This window comes from Eschrichtius robustus, chromosome 9, assembly GCF_028021215.1.
Source record: "Eschrichtius robustus isolate mEscRob2 chromosome 9, mEscRob2.pri, whole genome shotgun sequence".
NCBI lineage: Eukaryota > Metazoa > Chordata > Mammalia > Artiodactyla > Eschrichtiidae > Eschrichtius > Eschrichtius robustus.
The window spans coordinates 17,402,094-17,428,634 of record NC_090832.1 but is presented as its reverse complement, the minus strand read 5'-3'; the positions used below and the strand labels follow the sequence as shown (position 1 = coordinate 17,428,634).

At 41.2% G+C, this 26,541-nt stretch overlaps 1 protein-coding gene across 4 annotated transcripts in view; it reads left to right on the top strand.

Moving 5' to 3' along the window:
• SASH1 (SAM and SH3 domain containing 1) overlaps positions 1 to 26,541 on the top strand; it is a 695,913-nt gene that overhangs the window by 633,933 nt on the left and 35,439 nt on the right. For 3 of the 4 annotated variants that reach the window (XM_068550749.1, XM_068550748.1, XM_068550746.1), the window contains exons 8-9: positions 1,083 to 1,184; positions 25,035 to 25,167. In XM_068550749.1, coding sequence (XP_068406850.1) covers positions 1,083 to 1,184; positions 25,035 to 25,167 — 235 coding nt within the window. Of the gene's footprint in view, positions 1 to 1,082; positions 1,185 to 19,872; positions 20,289 to 25,034; positions 25,168 to 26,541 lie in introns of those variants that run through there. The other variant, XM_068550750.1, reaches the window with a different exon arrangement.

Here is a 26,541-nt window from a genome sequence, read left to right as displayed (position 1 = left end):
AGGAATTTGCCCAAGGGCTTCCAGTTATTTGGGAGCCCTTACCTGTTAATCAGTACTGTCTGCCTCCCCCTCATCCATTTCCTGTCACAAGTATGCACAGAAAAGAACTTCATAGTAGAAATAATGCTTTGGAAAGTTGCTTTTTGCTAGAGGAGTGGCATTGCCACGTCCACACAGCTCCAGTGGAAAAGGACGGTCCTGGCACCATCTCCTGGGCTGTCAGGTCAGATTGTATCTGCTTTCTGGTGTCTTGATTCATGGAACATGATTTGATCGATGTCTTAACTTCATATCCAAAAACTGTTTTATAACAGAATTTTAATGCTGTGACAACTTAATTGTATTCCGCACAGAGTTAAATTTTTATGTATTTTATGAAAACACACCTGGAACTTCTCACATTGGCCATTCTGAAAGATCTTTCATCTAATTCTGCTAGGTTAAATTTGTTAATTTTCTGTAATATTTCATTTTGTCCTTCTGTGTTTTTCAAAAAGTAGAAACCTAGTTTTTAAGCCCAAACTTTAAATGTCTCTGAACATATTCTAGATATCTAACTGCTATTTTCCTCTCATCCATAGGATCCCCAATAAATCCCATAACATTTGTTAGGTGATAACATTGAACTGGTAACATGAGGCAGTCTAGAACAAAACAAGCAAGCGATTTTTAAAAATCAGTTTCAGGCTTCCACCTCTGTTTTACTAAAATGTCCTTAGTCTACACATTTTGTCTTCCACAAAGAAAGGTAATCCAAAGGTCAAACTACAGACAATTTCTGTTATCGAACTTCTAATTGAACTGATAAAGGTGTTTTGATGTTGGAAGATGTTGGAGAAGGAAAATCAAGGTTCCTTTTGGAACACAAAATACAAAGAGTCCGTTGTGTCTCTTGGCTTGATTTAGATGAAAACTTGCAGGGAAGGACGTGTTTCTCCTTTCATTTGGGTGACCCTTGTCTTTGGCTGGCATTTAGTCACCAACAGTGGTGCGAAGAAGGTGCCCAAAGGATTCATTCTGCTGCTTGGTAGACAGCCTTGGCCATCATTTCCATTTCAATCTTCCATTTTCTCTTGTTGCAGCTCAAGGAGTATGAGGCCCAGCACCGGCAGTCAGCTGCCTTGGACCCTGCTGACTGGCCAGACAGTTCTTACCCACCATTCGATGGCTCATCAAACTGCAATGTAAGTTTGCTGTCTCTTTGAGCATCTTAACCACTCCTACTAAAAAGGGACAGCCTACACAATTTCAGCCTTTAGACTTCTTTGTGCAGTCACCAACTCCCACCTGGATCTGGAAAGAGGTGTCTCTTCTGACGTGTTATTCTTTTCTTTACCTGGTAGCTTGGACAGCGCTATTCATGCTGGTTTTTTTTTTTTTTTTTTTAATTGAGGTAAAGTAGACACAACTTAAATTTTACCATTATAAGCATTTTAAGTGTTCAGTTCAGTGGCATTAAGTACATACACATTGCTGTACAACCATCTTCACAACCCACTTCCTGAACCTTTCCATCATCTGAAACAGATATTCCATAACCATTAAACAAGAACTCTCCATTCTCGCCTCACCTTCCCCAACTCCTTTCCTTCTGTGTCTGGTTTATTTCACTTAGCACCATGTTTTCAAGACTCGTCCCTGGTTTATTTCACTTAGCACCATGTTTTCAAGACTCGTCCACATTACAGCTATACTAGAACTTCATTCCTTTTTATGGATGAACAATATTCCACTGCACATATATACCACATTTTGTTTAATCATTTATCTGTTGATAGACACTTGGGTGTTTCTCCCATTTGGCTATTGTGAATATTGCTGTTATGAACATTGGTATACAAGTATCTGTTTGAATCCTTGCTGTCAAATCCTTTCCGTATATACCTAAGAGTAGAATTTCTGGATTATACGGTAATTCTATATATAACTTTTTGAGGACCTGCTATACTGTCTTCCACAGTGGCTGCACCATTTTCCATTCCTGACAGCTGCGTGAAAGTTCCCATTTCTCCGCTTCCTCACCAACACTTGTGATTTTCCCATTTTTGATACTAGTCATCCTAATGGGTATAAAATGATATCATTGTGGTTTAGATTTGATTTCTCTAGTGTCTAATGACGTTTAGCATCTTTTTATGTGCTTGGCCGTTTTTATACACTCCTCAGAGAAGTGTTTATTCAAGTTATTTGCCCATTGTTGAATTGGGTTTTTTGTTTTGCTGTTGGTTGTTGAGTTGTAGGAGTTCTTTATAGAGTCTGAATATTAATCCTGTATCAGGTACATGACTTGTAAATATTTTCTCCCATTCTATGAGTTGCCTTTTTACTCTCTTGATAGCGTCCTTTGAGGCAGGAAAGTTTTTAATTTTGAAGTCCAATTTACATTCGTTTTTGGTGTCATAACTAAGAAATCATTGCCATATCCATTGTCGTGAAGATTTTCTCCTATATTTTCTTTCAAGAGTTTATAGTTTTAGCTTTTAAGTTTAGGTCTATGACCCATTTTAAGTTAATGTTTGTATATCATATAACATATGGGTCCAACCTCATTCTTTTGTGAGTAGATACCTTGTTTTCCCAGAACCACTTGTTGAAAAGACTGTCCTTTCCCCCATTGAATGATCTTAGCACCCTTTTTGAAAATTAATTGACCGTATATGTGAGAGTTTATTTCTGGGCTCTCTTATTTTATTTCTTTGGTTTGTATGTCTTTCCTTTGCAGGCATCATACTGTTTTGATTAAGATAGCTATATAGTAAGGTTTGAAACTGGGAGGTGTGAGCCCTCCAACTTGGTTCTTCTTTTTCAGGTTGTTTAGCCTTCAGGTTGTTTAGCCTTGAGATTCCATACGAATTTCAGGATGGGTTTTTCTATTTCTGTGAAAAGTGCCATGAGATTTTGATAGGGATTTTATTGAACCTGTAGATTGATTTGGGTAGTATTGTCATCTTAACATGAAGTCTTCCAATCCGTGAACACAGCTATTCTTCCATTTATGTCTTCTTGAATTTCTTTCAGCATTGTTTTGTAGTTTTCAGTGTACAAGTCTTGTCTCCTTGGTTAAGTTTATTTTTAAGTATTTTATTCTTTTTGATGCTATTATAAATGAAATTGTTTACTTAATTTCCTTTTTGAATTTTTTATTGCCAGTATATAAAGATGGAACTGACTTTCCTGTGTTGATTTTATATCCTGCAACTTTGCTGAATTTCTTTATTATCTCTAACAGATGTGTGTGTGTGTGTGTGTGTGTGTATGTGTGTGTGTAAAATCTTTAGCGTTTTCTACATATAAGACCATGTCACCTGTGAACAGAGGCAATTTTTCTTCTTCTTTTCCAGTTTTGATGCCTTTTATTATTCATGCTATTTTAATGTGACCAAAACATTGCTTCTCAGGAGTTCCACCAAGATCATAGGAATTAGAATTCCGGAGTTTCAGATAGACATTTCATGGTGCTATCATCAAACTGCGTGGAGTGAGAATGGAGGGAGTTAACCTTTTTCATCTATTACACAATTTTTGTGTGTGTGTGTGGTTTTCAAGATTTTGTTTATTTGAGTAGTTTGCAGCTACTATGCAGTTGTTTTGTTTGTTAGGTCCTCTCTTCCTTAAAGTCTGGAAGCAACTCTACCTCCATTTCTTTAGACTCTTGTTTCCTCTTGTCAGTGCTCCATACAGCCAGTCATCTTTCCAAAACATACATCTCTTCTTACATTCATGTGTTTCAGAAAAGCCTGATGGTTTTCCAGTTTTACAAGATAAATTCCAAACTTCTTGGCACACTCAAGACCCTCTGTGATCTGGCCTCAATCAATTTCTCTGCTCCCATCTGTCACCCGTTGCTCCAGTAGGTCTCCACTCCATCCACATTGGACCCTGAATGCCTTAGTGATCATACCTTGTATTTTCACACTCTCTGCTTTAATTTGTGCATTTCCTCTACGTAAAATGTCTTCCTGCAAATTTTTCCAGGTAAAAATCTATGCATCTTTCAAGGTGAAGTCCAACTGCCACCTCTTCTGAAACTTTAGCATCCTCAAGTGTATTTTTATAGCTTCCTGTTCTGTGCTTTGTTAAACTAGCTTGCTACGTGAAACCTAACAGTTATCCTGGAGTATCAGAATTAATTGTATATATTTCAACCTCCGTGGAAATTGTGAGCTCCTTGAGCAAGAAAGGCAGCTGTATTATCTTTGTGTCTCCAGTGAGTGCCTAATTCAGTGTTCAGCTCATATAGCCTGCTTGAGAAATATTCAGTGAACAAACTTGTATTTGAATGGTCATCCTTCCTGGCTGCTTTAAGAGCATGTTTTATGTCTTGAGACTATAGACTCAGTCTTTACACTTCTTTGCATCTGAGTAACAAATGATGGCATATCATTAGTAAATATAACCCTCCCACTACCTTCTTGTCCCTGATTTCCTGAATCAAACACCAGATTCCAGTGTAGCTAAAACAAACAAATAAACAAAAAACCCAAAGGATTATTAATTTGAAAGCTCTGCCTGGTTTGCTTTTGTGTGGAGGGGACTGAGATGTTACCATTTATAATAATAAATGTGTCATATGCTAGCCAGCAGCATGTCCTGGGACCATGAGGTAATCAAAGGAACCATGTCCATGGTTTTCACTGTGCCTTTTGGGGTCTCTTATCCCCTAGTTCTAACATAATATAAATGTAAATCATGAATCCAAAGAATCATGAAGAATAAATATCATAACTCAGGACTGATGTGATTCAAACCCAACTCGGGGGAGAACACATCGCCTCAGTTGTCCATAGTGGGTCTTTTAGTGTCCGTCTCACTGGATACTGTCCTGATTAATAGCATCTGAGTCAAGGGAGAGGTTACAAGACTTTATCCATTCAGAGAAACAGGCCTGTAGTAAAACCTCACATACTTAGATGGTAAGGAGAGAGGCTTATCTCATTTAGGAAAAAGTTACTATAAATAGAGTACTGTAGGCATTTTGAACAAGCTGCTAAGAAAGTATTATATAAAGTATTGGTTTGTTGAACCCCTTTCAGAGGGTAAATCACAACCATCACCTTGATATCAGCTGACAGAATGAAATGGGTACTTCTTAAAAGTTGGGGGGGGCATTCGTTCTCTTGAGCATTTCTTTGTTCACTTAGGAGGCATCTGTGGAGCTTCTGCAGAGCGCTTGCTATGTGCTAGGCTTCATGCCAGGTATCCAGGTTACAAAGGTGAAGGAGAGAGAGAGGCCCTGCCCCAGTGGAGTTTACCCTGCAGTGCAGAGGTTAAAATTAGCCTCACACGTGCTCACACAGACTCACGTACATGGTTACATTATTAACTCCTTATAAACTGTTTCTTCTTAGACGGCTCAAAAATAAACTCAGCCTTTCCTAGTTGGAGGGAGGGCCAGGGGTACGATATGCTCCTTCCACTTCCAGCGCAATTTCCCAGAAGCTCTAGAATGACTTGTCTTTTTTGCTGAAAGATGTAGGTGAAGACAGTCTAGTCAGCAGTGGAGAGAGTTTTCTGAAGAAAGGCTGTTTACTCTGTGTATTTTGCTAGCTGCCTTTGTGCAAACAACCCACACCCATGTTCAGTCACGCTGTTCATTACTGCGTGGTGATTGAACCGTTGGCACCGAAGTTTGCTTGTACTTGATTGTGATCCCAATGTACGTGACACTTGCCCCTCTTACCGTGACTTTAGTCTGTCCCATGTTTTCCTGGAGACTCAGCAAGAAACTCCATCCAAACTACTCCTTCTTACTGGTGCTCCATTTGCCTACTAGCAGGGTAATTAATTTCAGATAATTCCCACTGTGTCCTACTCCGGCTGCCTTGGGTTCGGTGCTTTGATTATCTTTTGTGCGAGGGCCAGGGCTTTTCAGCTTTCTATCGATTCTTTTCTATACTGAGATGCAAATAGCTCACTGGCCATGGTGGGGAATGCCCAGGCCATGAAAGTTGCAGAGATCATAAGGCCTTTGTCACCAGACCTCAATGCCTATATTGATGCCTGTCGTGCTTTAGGGTTTCATTTGCATTGATTCATAGGCTTCCCCCACCCCCAGAACTGGCATTCGATAATTGCATGTTGCTTCACAATAAATCCATATTCACATTCTCAGTTTCCAAGAGTATTAAGTACTAAAGATAGTTACCAGGGGAAGTGAAAAATAGCTTTCTCTTTGCCGGAGGGGAATCAGTTCTCTGCTGTTTTTCATTAATAACAAACTTCTGTTGTGAGTGTTAGAGTTTTTAAAAAGAATTTCTGGTTGAGTACTTAACTGGATTCCTTGTTAAACATCTGAATGTTTATTTTAATATTTTTCATTTTATTTTAGTAGCTTTTGTTTTCCTTCGCCTCCTGCAGGGGAAAGGTTGTAAGAGTTCTCATTTTAAGCTTTCAGCTTTGTGCGTTGAGGTTCAGTTTACCTTCTGATTAAGAAAATGTTTAAAGAAATTGTGCTGTCTGTCTTACTGGGGTTTAAAGTTTTTTTACTCAAGGCGTACATTTTAGTAAATCATAGTTTTTGTTTTTACAAAACTGGTAGGTAAGAGTTGGTGATCTGTACCTGAAATACTTGCAGTGAACTCTCTTTCCGAAAAATGTCAAATTGTAAATTATTTGATTATGATGCTATTCAAATTATTTTTTTAAATATATGATATATAAAGAAATATTAAAGCAACAACAAGGACAGTAAAGCACCAGAGCTCTTAAGAGTCCATTGCAGACATCTATTTTGGTCGCGTTTAATTGTTTCACTTCATACAAACTGTGTTCCAGAAAAAGTTGGAATTATGTTTCTGTATCTGGAGCTCCTTACCAGGGTGAAGCAACTATGGTGAAATGTTTTGTGACGTGAATTATTTTGTAAAGCAAGTCATCGTTTCATAATTGATCACTTTTACATTTGGGGAAATATTAGAGTTGGGAAATATTTGTGCAAAGAGTGCTATGTTATCACTGTGGTGTTATAATAATACCTTACACCCATATGTGCATCTCTGCATAACCTTTCATTCCAATTCTGAATATAGCTTTGCCACTAACCTGGGGAGCCATGTGGTTGAACTGTGTCCAGATTTGGGGTAACAAAGACACAACATCAGGTGGTCATTTCTTCCACTTTTTACAAAATACTATTTTAAGTGTTTCCCTGATTGAGGACTTTCAAGGTCGCAACTAAAATATCCCCATATTGTTGGCATGATGCAAGACTGTTAAATCTTTTGGGGGCTTTCTAAAATTATAAACCATAAACTTGGCCCTCACCAGCAGGTGGTTTTTACTGAGGCTTTTCGGAGTCATTTCACCTGCCTCAATTACAGCCATTGTCTTCCAGCCAGAAGATTCAGGTCTGTTGTTTTGGAAGAAGAGGTTGCTATAGCCTTAGTCTAATCTAGAACTTTCTAAAAGGTAGTGTGCTGAAGGCCAGGAGAGCATTCCACAAAGTTACTTTTTTAGTGGTTCTCGGGGTGAACGGCCTAATTTCTATTACGGCCAAAGAAAAGATGGACAATTTAATCATTTAATACAGAATGTGGTTCCTTTCGGGGGCAGAACGATGCTTCTGCTTGTCCGAGAGACGTCTGTAAATGCAAGGTGCTCTTTTTAGAGTCCAGGACTCTGGGTTGAACCAGATTTTTTTAAAACTTGGCTATTCTTAAATATAATTAATAAAGTGAAAATAATTCTTATTTTGAATAGGTTTCTTTTACTAGGGTGGACTTCTAGACAATGCCTATAAGTTAAGATGTATCAGAAGTTTTATTTTTATATTGCAAAGGTGTTAAAGGAAAATAGAAACCAATATTACTAGCTTTGTTGTTTGGGGAAATCTGATTCCCAAACAACATTGTCATTTTTTTAATGACAATGCATGATGAATTTACAGAATTGTCTTCCACCTATAGATAGTACCAGCGATTTTTTTAAAATAAGATTCTCATATTTTTGCTGACTTTGGGTAAATACTTATTGGCTGCATAAACTATGTGAAGATTCACATAGACCTTAGTATTAAAGTTGACATTATAGGTCCAGTAAAGGTATCTTTATGTAAATGGTTGACCTTCTTTCTACTGTCTTTCTGCTCTTATATTATTGGTTTTATAAGGAAATTTAAGAGAGAATAGATTCCAAGCATAAAAATAACTTACATTACTGAATGTAAGTTACTGTTTGCTTTTAATCGTGTTATGTTTTCTTTGAATCTCTCTTCCTAAAGGATTTTTTTTCAGAACAACATATGGGTTTCAGCTGAAAAGGGTTCTCACTGGCAAGGTAAGTTTTGATTTGTGGCTAGAAAATGATTCTGCTTGTTGTAGCTTTAATTCTTACGCTAGCTAGGCTTAAATACAGCATGGTTGGATGTGTGCTTTGGCTCTTTATTTCTTGAACAGAGGAAGAGCTTTACTCAACTCATTTGACTTCTAATTTGACCAGGAGAAAGAGTAGAAGTATGGCCTAGCGTTAATTTGCCAGAGGGCTTTTTTACCCTGTTTGCTTGGGCTAGCATGTTCATGCCATGCTATGTTACACCGTGTCAAAAAAAGGAACACTTTTCTAAATCTTTCTAAGTATAACTATGGCAAAAATAACTCTTATTGATTCAGGTCTTTTAATGCGTACTTGAAGCCTTGAGATGATTATAAAGACTTTCATAGATACCTTCTACAAATTTCTTTTTTATTTGGCTGGGTGGGAAGAGGAAGAAATATTCCTCTTAATTTTAACAAAAGTAATTTTGAAATGAAAATGATAGTAAAATATAGACATATTAAAATTCTCTTTAGAAGAGTAGACGTAATGATTCTTTAGACCTGTAGCTTATGGAGAGACTAGAGACAAAATCAGTCCATTGGAATAACATGTGTCCCAAAGTCTTGTGAGAAAGGTGACTTTTGCTCTCACTGGACATAAGCTGACCAAGAACTGCTGCTTAGATGACTTCTTGTCATTTATTCCACACCACCCTCTCTCCCCAGCCTTGTCCCCGGGAGAAGGGCCAAAGTTAGAGGCGTGTGTTTGCTGTGAGTCCCTTGAGATCATCATCTTTAAACAAAGTTAGACAGGAAGGAGGTTCTGGCCTCGGGAAAGCCAGGCGTTTGCCCGGTGAGGGGGCTGGTTAAAGCGCACAGATGTGAGTCAGACTTTGGGTCCAGATCCCAGCTCTGCCACCTATTAGCTCTGCATTTGAGGGCAAGTTGTTTCATCTCTTTGTGCCTCAAAACTTGGGCCAAGTGTATCTACCTCACACGGGTGTTGCAAGGATTAAATGGCACCAAGTAAATACCCAATGAACGCCAGCCTCTATTGCTTATGTGACGATCTTCTACCTCGCCATTAACTGTCATTCTTAAAATACTGGAGTTCCTGTCAAAAGTTTTATTTTTGTACATGCCATTAACATGGCAGCAGCGCTTCTGCTTTTGCATATTACGGCAGACAGACTGGAGTTGTCAGAACAAGCTTAATGTAAATAGTATGTGTTTAATTGGTTATGTTTTTACCAAACACATAATCAGTGTATTTTCTGTTTCAGAAGGTATAACTGTCTGTGGGCTTAGGAACGGGTCTGGTATGATTTCAGTAACATATGTGGCCTTAGGATTACAGTTTGGGAAAAATAAACACTGATCGTATTGAAATTACCTAGGGCCATATAGTGACAATGAGGTGTGGGCTTCCATGCCCGTTACATTGGGGGGTGCTCTTACAGCAGGCCCAGAAATAGTTGGAAATTTGGCTCTTTGCACCTGGCAAACCAGCCAGGTATCAGTACACGTCTATCTTCACTGGTTTGTATGGTCACAGGGAGTTGAGAGTGCTGCCTGCACACCCTCCTCAACACATCAAGGGCCACGTGAACAAAAGTAAATAACGACAAAATATCCAGATACAATATAATCTGAGGGTTATATAACCTATTGTTATCACTTTTAAAATTTAAGTTAGTTTTCGGGCACATTCTGGTCTGTTATTTCTTTTCTTTTCTTTTCTTTTTTTTTTTTTTTTTTTTTAAGATTTTACTGTCACCCTCAGCTTCATCTTTCTTTCTTTCATTTTTAAATTCTTTTGGCCACACTGTGTGGCTTGCGAGATCTTCGTTCCCTGACCAGGGAATGAACCTGGGCCCTCGGCAGTGAGAGCGTGGAGTCCTAACCACTGGACTGCCAGGGACTTCCCTGTTGTTTCTTTAATTAGGTCGAACCACGTGAACTGGAAATATTAGCTTTTGACCTTAAAAATAAGCAGTCTCATTTGTCCAACCTTATACGTAAATACCAAACAGGATCTACGACATTTACCCTAGCTAGCTGATTATATCTAAATACAGATATTTGTAATATAATATGGGTTAAGGACTGGCATTTAGATTTGCAATGCCAATTTCTTACTTCCCTTTTGGGATGAACCTTAGGGAGCTTGGGGTAAGAGAGGATTTCCATTACTTGTTTAATGATAGTGATTCATCACATGTTCATTCCTCATTAAATCATTTGCCCTGGTACCAAATCTTATATAATGGATGGGTTGGAGAGAGACCCAGGTCCTATCATGGTTCATGAGTCGGATCCAGACTGAGGGCCGCTTCCAGCCTAAGCCAACTTACTGAAGTCATGGACTGCCCATCACTTGTTCAGAGTCCGTTTGAACTGTCAGTCACTGTATCAAAACTCTTAGAACTATACCCAGTCATCAAGGACATTCATCTAGAAAGCAATATTTTAACACAACCAAATTCTAATTCAAATCCTAATTATTCCCAGAATAATTTCTGTAGAAATATCCCTTTATTCTCTTCTCTGTCCCTTTTCCTTTCCCTCTTTGTATCACACCATCTCTCATCCCTTGTTGATTGTACTATTACTAGTATAATTCTAATAACATTGCATAATTAGTTCCTACAAGGACACTTCTTGCCCTGTGCTTTTGAGCCAGAGTGTAGGTGAAAGAATGCCATCTTGAACATTCTTTTACTCATTCATTGTGCAAACATTACTAAGTACCTACTATAGGTCAGTCCCTCTACACAGGAGTTTATATTTGAGAAGAAGAGACAGACAAGTGGATAGCCTGGTTGGGGCCTTAATTGGAATATTTCTACCGAGTGTGTGAAATATGCACAGAAAGTCCATTAAGCCCCAGTGAGGAGACTGTGGAAAGCCCAGTGAAGGTGACTGAAACTGAGCAAGAGTTCACCAGGAGGAGGAAGAGAAACCTGTTAGGTAGAGGGAGCAGCAAGGCCAGTGGCTTAGGTGAACAGGTGGGTAGATCTTCAAACTTGGGTCATATGAGAAAATGGATTTAAATAATAAACTTTTTCTCAGTATCAATATTTTGACTAATACGGTATTGATTCTTTTCTTTGCTCATTCTTATTTATAAATTGGCTCTGTAATAGGTTGTTTGGTTCCTTATGACTGCAATTTGTTTTGTTTTTTGTTTTTTTTTTTTTGTTTTTTTGTTTTTTTTTTTAAATTTATTTATTTATTTATTTATGGCTGTGTTGGGTCCTCGTTTCTGTGGGAGGGCCTTCTCTAGTTGTGGCAAGCGGGGGCCACTCCTCATCGCAGTGCGCGGGCCTCTCACTGTCGCGGCCTCTCTTGTTGCGGAGCACAGGCTCCAGACGCGCAGGCTCAGCAACTGTGGCTCACGGGGCCCAGCCGCTCCGCGGCATGTGGGATCCTCCCAAACCAGGGCTCGAACCCGCGTCCCCCGCATCGGCAGGCGGACTCTCAACCACTGCGCCACCAGGGAAGCCCCCTGTTTTTTGTTTTTAATTGAAATATAGTTGATTTATAAAGTCATGTTAGTTTCAGGTGTGCAGCAAAGTGATTCAGTTACACACACACACACATACACACATTTTCAGATTCTTTTCCATTATAGCTTATTATAAAGTATTGAATATAGATCCCTGTGCTATACAGTAGGTCCTTGTTTGTTATCTGTTTTATACCTAGTAGTGTGTATCTGTTAATCCCAAACTCCTAATTTATCACCCCCACCCCTTTCCCCTTTGGTAACAATAAGTTTGTTTTCTGTGTCTGTGATTCTGTTTCTGCTTTGTAAATAAGTTCATTTGTATCATTTTTTAAGATTCCACATATAAGTGATATCATATGATATTTGTCTTTTTCTGTCTGACTTACTTCACTTAATATGATAATTTCTAGGTCCATCCGTGTTGCTGCAAATGGCATTATTTCATTCTTTTTTATGGCTGAGTAGCATTCCACAGTATGTGCGCATATATATATATATATATATGCCACATCTTCTTTATCTGTTCCTCTGTCGATGGACATTTAGGTTGCTTCCATATATGATTGCAGTTTTAAAATTTATATCATCCGTGTTTTTCATCTTGTCCTTGAGGTCTCATTTAATTGAATTCATGTTCTTCTTTAATTATTTTATAGAGAGAAGCAACTGTTAGGAATTTCTTCCTGTTCCTTGAGTTATATTTTCTTCTGATAGGGAGATGGGATCAAAAGATAGAATCATTGTGTTTGTCCATGCCTTATCTCTCTCTCTCTCTTTTTTTCCCCTTGTTATAGTTTGAGTAGTTCTCATGCATTTCTTTTCACTTTGATCATGCTTGGGTAGCTCAGGTCACATTTTCTGTTTGTGCTGATATAATGAAGATTACTTTTTGACCTGTTTGCCATGCTGTCAGACAGTGGAGTGTTTTCCTTCCTTTATTTTGTGATCCATTCGTGTTTGTTGTTGCTGTAGCCTAATGTAATAGCTGGGGACGTGGGAAAACCCAACCGCGGTGGAATGTGGTCTTCGTTGGGATACCTGGGCTCGGCTTTCTCTCTCCTAAGAGTTTGTTAAATGTGCGGCATCACTGTTCATGTTGCTTGCTTAAGGGTGGGGGAACGGGTACACCAGAGCCAGTCTGTCTTTAATTTATTCCTCCAATTCCTGGTGAATTTCTAGAGGCTTCATTTTAATCAGGATCAGCCTTACCATTGACTTTCCGTCTTTTCACTCATTACTCTCCTGAAGCAATTTCTGCTTCTCTTAGATCAGAAAAAGATAAAGAAGGCCACACAGTTTGCTTCCTTTTCTGTGGGTCTTCAGGCATTTTTTTCTTAGCTTGATCACGGAGTTCTCAAGTTTAATATATTAGGTTATATACTTTTGTTTGGATGCTCTTGGTGGAGTATTTTTGCCAGTTTTTAGTAATTGTGCTTTGTAGGACACTATTGCTCATTTTGTTAGTTGTGGGAAGGATATTCTGTGGTTTAGTTTTCAGCAGTCATCATGACCTGATTGTTTTGCCAGTTAGATGACCACAAACAATTTTTCTAGCTCTAATTGATTGATTTTCTAAGCCAGTGAATCAATTGGGGCCTTCTGATCACAGCCCTCAGGTGAATGTGTTGTTCTTTGTGTTTATAGAAACACAAAGACAGGCTAAGCTGTCTTCTGTTTGGAAGTAAATTTGCTTATTATTCATTCTACAAACATAAGGAGAAGTGTGTTAAGGTCACACATAGATCGTGACTCTGGGAGGTACCTTCGGCCCATCTGCCTCCGTCTTCAGCAGATGCCCGTGCTGATCAGTAGCCTAAGTTTGGGTTGGAGGGAAGAACTTGGTGTCCGCACCTTCCCTCCGTTGCCTTGCAGGCTCCATCAGTTCTCTGTATTCCTACATCGTCGTGTGCCTAGGCAAGGTTGTTTGGCGGCCGTGTCCAAGAAGTCATCGTGCCTGATCCATGAATCAGTCAGTCTAAGATGCCATAAAAGTAATGTGACTTTGCAAACACCACCCAGTCTCTTGGGAGACTTAGCGCTTCTGGGATGAAAACTTCCATCAGCTCCAGAAACTAGAGCCTCAAAAGCGTATGTAATTGCCCTACTTGGCAGTCCTGTTCTGAATCATCCTTTTTCCATGGCACGGGCTATGTGAGAATCGAATACACTTGGGAATGAGTGGGTTTGGTGTTTTGCTTTAGCTCTTAGTGTGCCTGACACCATAGATTTGTTTTGGGTAACACTCCCCCACTCTTTACAGAGGGACCTGTAGAGTTAGTTGTTGACTACCTTCCCCTAACTTCTTTTTTATCTCAACTCACCTATTTTATATGACCAGCAGGGTTTTCTGACCTATGGGCAGGGTGACATAATCTCAAGCAGTAAAATCTTCCAAAGATTTACAGAGTGAAGGGGAAGTCGGTTCTTTTTCCTCCACTTAACCTCTCTCCTCCCCCAACTCCTTTCAGGAGAAGGAAAGGCATTTTCTCTGCTTCATGGAAACTTGCAGAATTGGGACAAGTGTGCTTACTTGTTATTCAAGTCTCCCTAGACGTGGCTGTAGGACTCCTGAGGTCTTATATTTTCTGGTTCCTTATAGGGAAAGTAGCAACATTATTTGGGGGTGATTAAAAGCAATTCAGAGTTCATGAGTTTTAAGAAAAAGAATAGAGTTTATTGTGGAATGTAGCATCCCTTTGCTGTTGCTTTGGTTTCGTAGTTAGTTTTTTAAACAGTTTCTTTAAGTGAATTAAGTGCTGACAAGCCTTTGCCTCTAGGGGATGGTAACATTACCTCAAATTCTCACATACTTTTTACAAGTATGAGTATCATGTAATTATCTTCTCCTCCTCTGTCTCCTCCTCCTTCTTCTTCAAATCTGGTGACAACTAGTTAATTTTGAAACTGCCAGAGAGATTATTTCAGTGTTACACTGTACCTCTGGGAGAAGAATGGAATTTCATCTTTTTTTCCATATGCTGACAAAAATCTCCTAATTTCAGAGGGCAATGATGTCACCAGCTAATGAGCAAAATATTTCTTACTAAACAGATGAGTCCTCCCCTGACTCCTTTGTGAAATAAGGGAAAAAAACCCACAATGTGTTTCATAGTTTATATAGTTACTGCAATTCATAAACACTTTTTAAAGTAATTCTAGTAATTCTAGTAAAGTAATTCTCTTCTTCAAAGAGTGAAACAAATTTTTCTATAAACACAAAGAATAACACATTAACCTGATGGCTGTGATCGGAAGGCCCCGGCCACAGCCGGACAATGATGACTGGTAGCTGATCTTGAGCGTACCCAGCCGGAGCCAATATGCTGCCCCCAAGGTAGGGAGTGACCTTGAACGCATCACTTCTTGGACCAGTGGAGGGAGATCAGGCATGCTGGAGAGATTATGAAATCAAGTTTGGAGAAGAGGAGGGCCGTGAAGCTGTTGTTGATTGGTGTCACATGCTGTTTATAAAGGCAGCAGCAGCAGCTGAACTCTTCTTTGAGCGTCCAGATAGGCAGGCATCTAAGGTCAGCAGGAGCCACGTAAACACGGGACTTCTGGGCTCATATAGGGACATGGAAATGCCCCCAAAGCCATGGCGAGTGCCCGTCCCCTCACTGAAGCATGTCTCAGTTTCCCCAGCCAGAGGTGATTTCGCCCACTTCTGAATCCCTGTATCTCTTTGTTCCTCTTACCCATTTATCACAGTTGACTTACATTAATCATATTTCTGAACTTCTCTTGGGGCATCTCTACCCCCAGACTTCTAGATTATAACCTTGGTAAGTCCAGGTAAAGCCACCTTACTCATATTGCGATTCCTTCTTCTTCCTAATGCCTCGAATCAGTACATCCCTCCATTGATTTCAATCAGGAAATATCTATTTATCGCAAATATAGATATGATCTTTAATTGTCTCAGTGGGGAAGAATATTGTAATGTTCAGTGTTGGCAGTTGTGTGAAGAAATAGGTACTCTTTTTATACTACTTGTGAGATTTTAAAATAATACAGTGTTTCTTCTGAGCAAATTGTTAATATGTATCAAAAGACAAGGATTCGCCCATTCTTCACCCATCAGTTCAACAATCTAATCATTTATTCTAAAGAAAGAATGTATTAGATGCATTCGAAGTTTTACCACAGTGTTCATCGGAGTATATTTTACAATATTGAAAAATTGGAAACATGCAAATGTCCAATGATTGAGGATAGTATTTAAGTAAAGTATGGTGTACTTCTGTGTCTGAATACTATTGAATCATTAATGTATTGTCATATTTTATTTTTTGAATATTTGTTGATGTGGGGAAATGTTCAAAACATATTAATTTTTAAAAGCAAGTATAAAACAGTTTGAACAGTGTACATTGAGGGCCCCAGGGTTTCTCTAAAGGAAACATTAAGAGGCAGCAGTGTGGCTCAGAGGGTCACAATTTTAAGCAGGCACTTTGTTTCTATTTACACCTGTGTTTATGTGAGGGAGGCTTTGGGGACCTTGTTAGTAACTGTGGGGGGGTGGAACAGCTAAAGATCACAAGGTCATCCTTTTTTTGTTTAAAAGAAAGTAACATAGAAGGGTATTGTGTGTGTGTGTGTGTGTATGAAGATATAAACCAAAATATTACTAATTTTTCTGATGAGGAAGATATAAGTATTTCCTTTCTCTTTTTTTCTGTATCTGCATTTTCCACAATTTCTAATTAAAAATATATCTTGTGTTAGTAGGAATAAACAATAAATGTTACTGAAATACAGATAGAGGAATGGAAATGACAGTACTTTTGTCCTCTTGAAGTTTAATGAAGGGCTAGTAATACTGCGATAATGTATTGAGCTAAGTCCCAAGAGAAAGTCTGTTAGGTTGCTTTGCAGCCACCTGGCCTAAGGAAGATGAGGAGGAAAGCCAGGAAGGCTTTCCAGAGGAGGTGACACATGAACTGAATCTTTTTTTTTGGCTGCATTGGGTCTTCGTTGCTGCGCGCGGGCTTTCTCTAGTTGTGGCGAGCAGGGTGGGCTACTCTTCGTTGCGGTGCGCGGGCTTCTCATTGCAGTGGCTTCTCTTTGTTGCAGGCTCTAGGCGCGCGGGCTCAGTAGTTGCGGCGCACGGGCTTAGTTGCTCTGCGGCATGTGGGATCTTCCTGGACCAGGGATCGAACCCGTGTCCCCTGCATTGGTAGGCAGATTCTTAACCACTGCGCCACCAGGGAAGTACTGAACTGAATCTTGAAGGATGAGTAGGAGCTAGGGAAGTAGATGGGGGTGGGCAGAGATATTCCCCAAAGAGGAATCCTCAAGTGCAAAGGTGTGCAGGCACGTGAGAGATGGAGTATCTGAGATGCTGTGAGGAAGTCGCCGTATGAGAACCAGGTGCTATGAGAGGCTGTTTCCACATGGTGTCTGCATAGCTAAGCGTAACATGCACAGAAACTGGAAGTAAGGGCTCTGACCACGCAGTCCTACTTTTCACAATATGGCCTTCTTTGGACTTTGCTCTGAGGACCTAATGAGTAGTTCCTTAGAGTGGGAGTCAGATGCTCAAATCTGTCCTCTGCAAATTTGTGTACTGGGTAAGTTCAAGTCCACTACCCAGTGAACAAGACCAGCGATGCTCTTCCTTTGTGAAGTTGATCTGCCCTGTTTCCACCTTCCCTCCACCAAGAAGCGTCGCAGGGTGGCCTGGACCAGGCTAGTCTTTCGAATATCCCGCAGTTTACTCAGATACACAGCAAGGGCTGGGAGCTATGGGGCTGAAGAGTCTCAACTTCTTCATTCTACGTGCATTATTTGCTGCAGGCCCACTGGTGCACCGGACACCCCACTTACAAGGAGGGGAATGGACATGGTCCCTGTCCCTGTGGTCTCTGCTGTCTTCTGGAAGAGAAGCCCTTGTTGGGTGCCCCTGTAGCTCCCTACATGGAGTGTCTCCATAAAGACCTGCCTCCTCCTCTGAGAGTGGCAGCAGTGACAGTTAAAAAGGGGGGTAAAGGGACTTCCCTTGCGGTCCAGTGGTTAAGACTCTGAGCTTCCACCGCAGGGGGCTCAGGTTTGATCTCTGGTTGGGGAACTAACATCCTGCATGCCGCTTGGTGCAGCCAAAAATAAGGGGGGCGGGGTGGGCAGGAGGAGACCATTGGGAGGACAAGCAGGAGATGGGTCCTTCCCTCCACCCACCTCACAAAACCTGGCTCTTAAGGCCCAGCTCCCTCGATCTCACACTGTAGAGTTTTCAGGACCTTCCAGGCTCCAGGCCTCACAGTTAAGGTCTCCTTTCATTCTCTCAAAGGACCCTAAGAGGCTTGTCACTGTCTGTTTTATAAATGAGAGTTCACAAGTGGCATAAAGGAAACCTCAGCCTATGTCTGCAGGATTCCAGAGTTCTGGCTCTGAATCCTGCCCAGAATCTTCTGTGTATCTAAACAGCCTGTTCAGACTCAGCCTCAAATATTGGCCCTTATCACTTGCTTTCATGTGTTTTTTGCTATTTCCATGGCACCTAAAACAGCAGTTTGCAAGAATTAAAATAGCTCTTGTTTGAATTCCGATCAGTAATAGATAGAATGCAGATGTAATAATCACTTACCGAGCTCCGAGCTCCGGGGGTCGATTACACACAATTATATACAAACTTTGTAAAACATCAACACTTTAACACAAATGTTATTAGATGAAATTTACGTGGAGGAACACTAAGACCATAGGAGTAGAGTGATTTGCTGGAGGACTTGGAAATTAATGCCAGGCTGTTCTAGCTCCAAAGTCTATGAGTATTTCCCCACTGTCTTCGGGGCATGCACGTTTTCTTAGTTTTCATGAAGTAACAAAGAAATTCAAGTGAGACTTCTACTGACAGCCTTAAGGAATTCTCAGCACAATGATGCATGCAGTGTGGTTGTCAGTCTTGGGTGAAGGAAGCCCGGGTAGAGTTAGGGTGGTGCAGGAGCAAAACCATGAAATGTCACTATCTTCCTCTGCCATTTACTTACTGTCTGTGAAATGAGATCATGTGTGCAGATACTCAGCAGAGTGCCTGGGAATTGTGAGCATTTGATAAATATGGGTGATTGAAGTCCCACATTGGGAAAGCACTGCCACCACTTGTGGCACATGTGGGTCCTCAGATGGCAGTGTGGAAGGGAGCGGATGTGAAACCAGAGAGGGCATCAGGGAATGGCTTTGCGAAATGGGAAACAGACAGTATAGGGAAGGTGTGGCGAACCATTGTGGGGAGAACTAATAGGAAATTCGATAAATAATGGGAGGAGACATTTTGGGGGCAGAACAATTGAGGGAAAGGGAATTTCATGCAGAGTGAGAGATGCCAAAGGGACCCAGGGAAGGAGAGCAGGACAGGTGCCCAGGAAAAGAGGGTGAGCTCTGGCCGTCTGTGATACCCCAGGATCTCTGCTATGTGATGTCCTACCAAGAGAGGGGCCCTCGCATAGTACTTAAATAAAGACCCACACAGTGAGAGGCACCTAGGAGCGGGTAGCTCGGACTACACAATGGGAATACATGACTTACCCCACTGAATGAATTTAGCCCTGAAAATACAGACATGACTTACAACCTGTGTCACGGAAACTTCACATGGGTTTTCAGTCCTGCCTTTTTAGATGGTGTTCTGTTTAAGTAGCAGAACGTGATGTCACTCCCTAGGCAGCCCTGAGAAAATTAAATGACCATCTAGTGACAGAGTCCCGTGCTCACATTTTAGAATCCAAGAGAACTCAGCTGCTCTGAAGTGATCATTGAAGCAATTCGGTTAAGACAGTTTTAGAAGCATCAGTGAAGGGGACCTACATTTACTCTAGTGGTTAAAATAGAAAAGAAAAAAAACAAAAACAAAACGAAGCGGGACAGAGACAGAAAGTGACAACTTTAGGAGCAAACCACAATCATAAGTTTTAATTCAGGAATTTCAAAAATAGCCCTTGGAAGGTGTCTATTTTCAATTGCGACGACTCCCTTCAGGGGGTGTTGGGAAGACTATCTGCAACAAAGATCTTTTTCCAGTTCAGTCACTCGTGAGGGTGAGTCCTTGTCCCGGATTTGCTGAGATTCTCGCGTTCTTTTTTTCTTTCTCTGGAATTCCATAGACAGTAATTAAGGAACTGGAGGCCAGCGGGAGGTCAGGGAGCCTTCGTCAGTGAAAACAGGGATTGTTTGCCACGTACAACACTCCCTTTTTTCCTTGTGGTGAATAGGAGATTTGCTTAGAGCTGATGACTTCTGCCTTTCTTACAAGTTATGCAGTTAGCGAGGAACTGGGGAATCAGGCAGCAGGCAGCAAGCAGCTAATTGAAACCAGTGTCTTCACTTTCTTCTCCTTCGGATCGTAAGCTGTGCCGGCAGAGCCTGCCCGATCATGTAACTCCCAAGGAGCATGTTCGAGGAGTGCCTCACCGTCACTTTGAGATTACAGAGGTGACAAGCAGGAGAGAAGACGCGCTCAGAGTGGGGAGGGGGCGGGGGTCCCGGACGAGCTCAGAATCACCCCTGAGGCCTGCTCAATGCCGAAGCCGGTAAGTTCGCTGGACACACTTCACGTGAAGGGGGAAATGTGCTTTCCGTCACTTCAAGGAAAAGCTTTTTAATTGTTCCCGGCTATGATGCTTCCGTCTTTCCTATTCAGATTCCTCTAGATTCATCCTTCTTCCCTTGTTTACTTCCCTACCTTATAACCCAGAGCATTCTTTCCTAGCTTGCTCACCCGGCATAGCTTTTGGAGGAGAGGAGTGAATATTATTTTGAGAATAAAGCGGGCATGCGGGGGGTTGGGTGTACGTGGGGTTGGGAGCTTAGTTGCCACTTGTGGAGGTTTCTCGTGCAGAAGACTTGGTTTCGGGCAGCTTTGCACACGGCTTTTCATAAACCTACGATTGGTTTCCTTCTCTTGAAGGTTAACGCCATCGACATCGTGTGAATTTCACAGGCGAATATATCGCCAATTTCAGAATACTTTTCAGAAGTGCCATAAATATAGTGTTCCCGTGTGTAGTTCCGGGGGGAGATAAGTTAACTTAGTCGGGACAGCATGCTACGTGTTTGGAGCTGGGGAAGCAAGCTGAGTAAGTGTGGTTCTGCAAGAGGCACAGCTGTAATCCTGTGCTCAGCAAGGTCTCCAGCGGTCCCCAAAAGGGTTCTAGTTGCTCCTTGCAAGTTCAGTTTAATCTTTATTACAGCACGTTACTCTTGTGCCTGCGCGACTGTGCCACGCAGCTTTTGGAAAGCATTTGTTCTGGCGCATCATGATTTGCAAGAACTGTTTGTTACAAGGTCAGGGGCGAGTGAAGCATCTGTTAGCGACCTGCAGTGTGACAGGCTTCAGTTGAACAATAAGGGGATGCTTTTACTTTGCTCCATCCAGCACACACATTTTTGTATCTACAGATGCTATTAATTGTGTTCCTTTTTTTCTGATTATCCTTAATGTAGCTGTGTTATAAAAAGTTCTCCACGCTGGCTCCATGTCTTTCCCATTAGAACATTGCAGATGTGTCAAGGACGCACATGTTCCAAAAGAAGCCGAGAAGGAGGGAGGCTCCACCCTCCATCACAAGCCAAAAGGGCCCCATAGGCTCCTCCTCATTCAGCACCCTGGCAGGCGAATTGTGTACTCTCTCTTTAAAGCAGCTATAGTTTTGTGCCTTGGCTTGGTCAATTTGTTATGGTTTAAAACTGTGGAGCCAGCTGTCTGCAATCTGATGTAATGTTGCCATGGAAACCAGAAATGAAACACTTAAGCATTCACCACAGAATTACTACATATAGCATTAGCCAAAGTAATTAAAAGTTGAGCCATATGGGCTTTCTGGTGGAAAAATATGCAATAGAGAGGCTGGAAATTAAATGTTTCTATTTACAGTATTGTAAATCCACATCCTTTGGTGGGGTAAATCAATTGCCTTTTCTACTACAGGTTTGGAGGTGGGGGGTTTTATACAGATGACTGAGTTTTCACCTTCTAATTTAGAAGCTGGTCAAACTAAAGTTGATCTTAGCCCTCTGGCCTGGGCTAGGACAGGGAGGGGAAGAGATACCATCTCGTGTTTGAATGTATATAAACATATACTGTTATTTTTTTTCACTGTAGTTTATTTAAAACCTGTTTTATAATAACTGAGTCTATTTCTTGGAATCAGTCATTCATTTTATATACATTGCAGATTTCCCTCATCTTCTACAAAGTTCCTCTAGGTGTGGGGATTTCCTTTATATACCCATATCTGTTTCTTAATTTTAAAAAATTCTCACACCCCCATCTCACACATATATCTCTGGGGGGTGTATTTTCTGAGTAAAAAGACAAGTCTTTTCTTCAGCATTTGGGAAGTGGCACACGCTTATTTAAAAGGAGACACGTGAAATGAGGAATTTAAGCTTTACTCCTTAGTTTAAAAGAAAACTGCATGCCGTTTACAGAGTCTTTATGTTGAAACAGCTGGAGAGAATTTTTTAAAGGCAAGTATTTCACAACTCTTTTTCCTCTGGACCCAGAAGGAAGTGAGAAGTCAACACCTCTCTCAATAAAAAGCATCCTTGGGATACACTGTTCAACTACCTCCAGTGACTTCTGGGCTCACTTAAGAGGAGATTTTCTATTTTTAAAATGATATAATAATAAGATATATATATATATATATATATATATATATCCTGAATGACTTTGGTTTTATCCTACATGTCTCTTCATATAAATTGTGCTGCATCTATCTCATCTGGGGTTCAAAAACATGCAATGCAAAGAAAGTTATTGGTTGCTATGATTTGTGATTTGTCCGTGGCAAACACCTCCAGACTTAGTTTTTTTTAAAGAAAAAGAAAAATAACACTAATTCAAAGTTCTAAAAGAGTTCTTGTTTCTGAAAAATAGATGGAACATGTGAAAGCAATTAAATAAGTACCTGGAATATGTTCTTTTTCGCCCCAGTGAATCTGGGGCAGAGGAAAGTAGGACTGGTGGGGCGTGGGGTGGAGGTAGGGGAGGTCATTGCCTTTAAATCTGTTGTCCTGGTTTAACTGTTTTGATTTCCCCCTGAAAAGCTCCTTCCCATGGTCTGTTTCCTACAAGTGATTTGTGTCTTCGTGGACTCAAGATTTTTGTATTACTCCTTTCCAGGTCCCATTTCTCTTTTTACTTCCCCCCAGCCCCCATGCACACCACCACCAGCAACCCCCAGGCTAGGTATGAGTGATCTTCATCCTGTGATGCAGCTTCCTGAATCTTATTTATGGACAACCTGTGCTTATTTCATTTTCACCTGACTTCAGAATTTTTTAACGTGAGGGTTATAGATGGTCTAGATTTGTAGGTACAGAAGCTTTCTGTAATCAAGTGTTGACTCTTCTATTAGAAGTACTTGACTTTTGAGATACATCAAGAAGGCAGAATGTTTTTCAGTGTTTATGTGTAATTCCATGCACTGTGGTTTTGTTCAGGTGCTGATTACCCAGAATGAGGGCTAACCAAGTTCTCATTCCTCTGGTTGACCACTCCGACCATTCCATCGCAAACCAACAATTCATCCAAGAAAAAGTAAAATTCAAATCAGACAATTGCCATTATGTAGTAGAAGCTGTACTTATTATTTTAATTTGTTACATTTTAAGTTTTAGACCAAATGCCTTAAGCCTGATTACCAGCATGCAATGTATCCTCTGTCCCCTATTATCTGGGCGTCGATTTCTGCTCTTCATTACCGGGTAACCAGCAGTTAACCTTAATTCTGAAATGTGTATGCAATATTTTACCTAGGACCTTTAAAGAAATTGGACGTTGACATACTTCACAGAAGGGAAGCCTGAGAAATACCCCTGCCCCGATGACTGGCCATTCATGGGTTAGAATAATTATTCTTCAGCGAGTTAATGGTTTGCTTATAATTTTGCAGTGAGAAAGTGCAATGGCTCCCGTGCTGGGAACTCCAGGGCGAGGACAGAGGCCATGATATGGGTCGTATCTCCCTCCCTTACGTAGGGTCAGAGTGCTACAGAAATACTTGCGGACTCACAGCAGGCACTATTTTTTTCTGCCTAAGTAATTAATATAATCCCTACCTCATTTGCTCTTGAACTGTTCTCTGCTAACTCTTGCTTACCTATTTAGTTCCTATAAAATTGGGATTAACGAGAGCATTTCTTGGAGGGGGGAGTTCTCCTTATTAGGCTTGTGTTCGGAGATGTGGTTTGGTTTTGGTTGGAGGCATTTCTCTCCGGACTCTGTCAGTGAACTAGGCTGGAGGAGATGGAGAGAAGGCTGTTGGCAGGATGCGCGGGGTGAACTGGAGACGCCCCGAGCGGCCCGGGCTCTGCGGAGGCTGCACACTTCCCCCGGGCTCTGCGCTCCCGGGGATACCTGCGCGCCGGGCCCGGGCGGCACGTCCGCTGAGTTGGAGACTCTGTTTCACATTTTGAGCAGATAAAACAGAGGAAGCTGCATGTTGAACGTTGAAGCTAACTTGGAAACGAGACCCGCATTTTGTTCACAAGGAAAGGATTGTTTTTCGCTTGGGTCACTGCTGCAGAGAGACTTTTTTTCTCTCTCTCTCTCTGTAATGTTTGATACTTGAGGGAAAACAGCTGGGCTGAGCATACTTGAGTCACTGCAGAACGAAATGGGATTCTGGGGAATATGGACTGGACTGTATGGCTGAAAAGGTCAGCTTTTTCCCTTGTCCCTCGTGGAGGAATGCAGGGCCTGTCCCCATGCTGGCCTTGTGAGCTCTCGGAAGGAGCTGGGAGAGGCCGAAGGAGGGATGGCTGAGACGTGGCAGACGGTCCTCACAAATGGGACCGAAGATGGCTCTTTGCATCTCTTCCGTTTTCCTGCCCTGCTGTTTTTGATTTTCGGGGAGGACTGGAACAAGTCAACAGAATTTGGGTTTGGAGAAGTAGTCGATGACCACGTTAAACAGCGAGTCCTGATGGGCCAGACAGAGAGCCTGGCCCAAACCACAGCAGTGTAACTGGAATTACAGGGCCAGCCTAGGAGAGCATCCTGCCCGAGCTCTCTAAAAGAGACCCGGAATTCATTGAGACAAATGCACCACATGCCGGGCCAGGGCATCGGTGTGTGTTGTGGTGCCTAGGACCTAATTCTCCACCAAATTAGACCTTAAGATGATGATACTTGTTGCTCCAAGAACCTGTTGGGCAGCTTTGTTGGTGCCCCAGGTTCAGCTGCAGAACTGCCAGAGTTCAGACTGGCCGTGAGGGCAGAGCTGCACCGGGCAATTATCTGATTAACTTTTCCTTTGTTTCTTTGCCAGTCAAGAGAGCAGTCGGATGATGAGACCGAGGAGTCGGTGAAGTTTAAGAGGTTACACAAGCTGGTAAATTCCACTCGCAGAGTGAGAAAGAAACTGATCAGGGTGGAAGAAATGAAAAAGCCCAGCACTGAAGGTAAAAGAGCAGACTCCACCCCGCTTATTCCAGAGTAAATCATTTGGGCTCCATCTATCAGTAGAAAATATGAAAGTAGTAAATGGGTTGAGTTCTGGCTGAGGCTGGCGGAGGGAGAATTCGGGTCTGCAGGTGAGCAGGGGAACGCTCAGTACCTTCTGGAATGGAGGATCCTGGCGCCCGGCGTTCCAGGCGCTTAGTTATTTAAACATTACAAAGATGGGAAATGGCTAGTGTATGACAATGAAATCTTCTCGAGATGTGGTATGGCTTTCATTTTGACCTTATACCATTTTATATAAACTTTATTTTATAACACCTTCTGAGTGTAAGCCTCTGCTCCCAAAAGGACGGTGGTTCTAACCCTGTGAATTTAGTCCAAGTTTAATATACCTCCATCTCAAACAAACGTCTAACAAACGAGGCACTTAATGTCCTTTCAGATCTCTGAGGGATGATTTGTTCTTCCTGTAAATGGTCTCAAGTCTCAGTTCCAATGAGGCTTTAAGGACCTCACATTCTACGTGGATCCTTAAGAGCTAGATCCCTGGCTAAGCCACTTGTCAGAGGAAGCAGTAATGTCAAAAGGGGCATGAGCTTGGATTTACTGCAGTGAATAGTTAACCTTTGAAGCGCAATTATGACAGTTTGAATCTCAACCGTGTCCATCTTTCTTATTGTTAGTAAAGTGCGTTTGCAGCATCTTTTAAAATTCTTCCAAAAAGTTACAATAAAAGAGTAAGATTTCCTGTTTGGAAAACAATTAGTGAATTGAAGGAAATACTGGAAAGAAATTTTTTTTTTTTCTTTGTAAAGCACATTACTTTTTAAAGTGTCACATCTACATTGCAAGGAAGTTCAAAATTTTAACATGTAGATTTAAAAAATATCATTATAGAGGCTTTTTTGTTGTACATAAATCAAACCTTGGAGGGAACTGAATTCCCCTTTATTTAAATAGATGAGGGTTTCTTGTTGTTATTACTGCTGTTCTTAAAATTTTTGTTTGATGTAATTATCAGTTTAAATCCCCTGGAGGAATACTGAAGGTGAGGGGGTCACTGTGGGAAAGTGGAGATAAAAAGGGAAAAGAAAAGAGGAGAGAAACAGAGAAACAGAGGGAGAGACAGAAACTCTATCCGCTTCACGGCCAGTTTCATAAACTTAGAGTTGTGTTTAGTTCCAGGGTTTCATCTGGGTGTCTTTTGCATGGTAATTCCGGGTGCAATGCTGATTTACATTTGGCTGTTCTAATACCTGCCTGTCTGTCATGATTTCACAGGACAGCATATAGCCTGACTTCCTCTCCCCGTGGCAGCTCTTACTGAAATCACACACAGTGTCGTTTGGTAATATTAAGTAGAACCATATGGA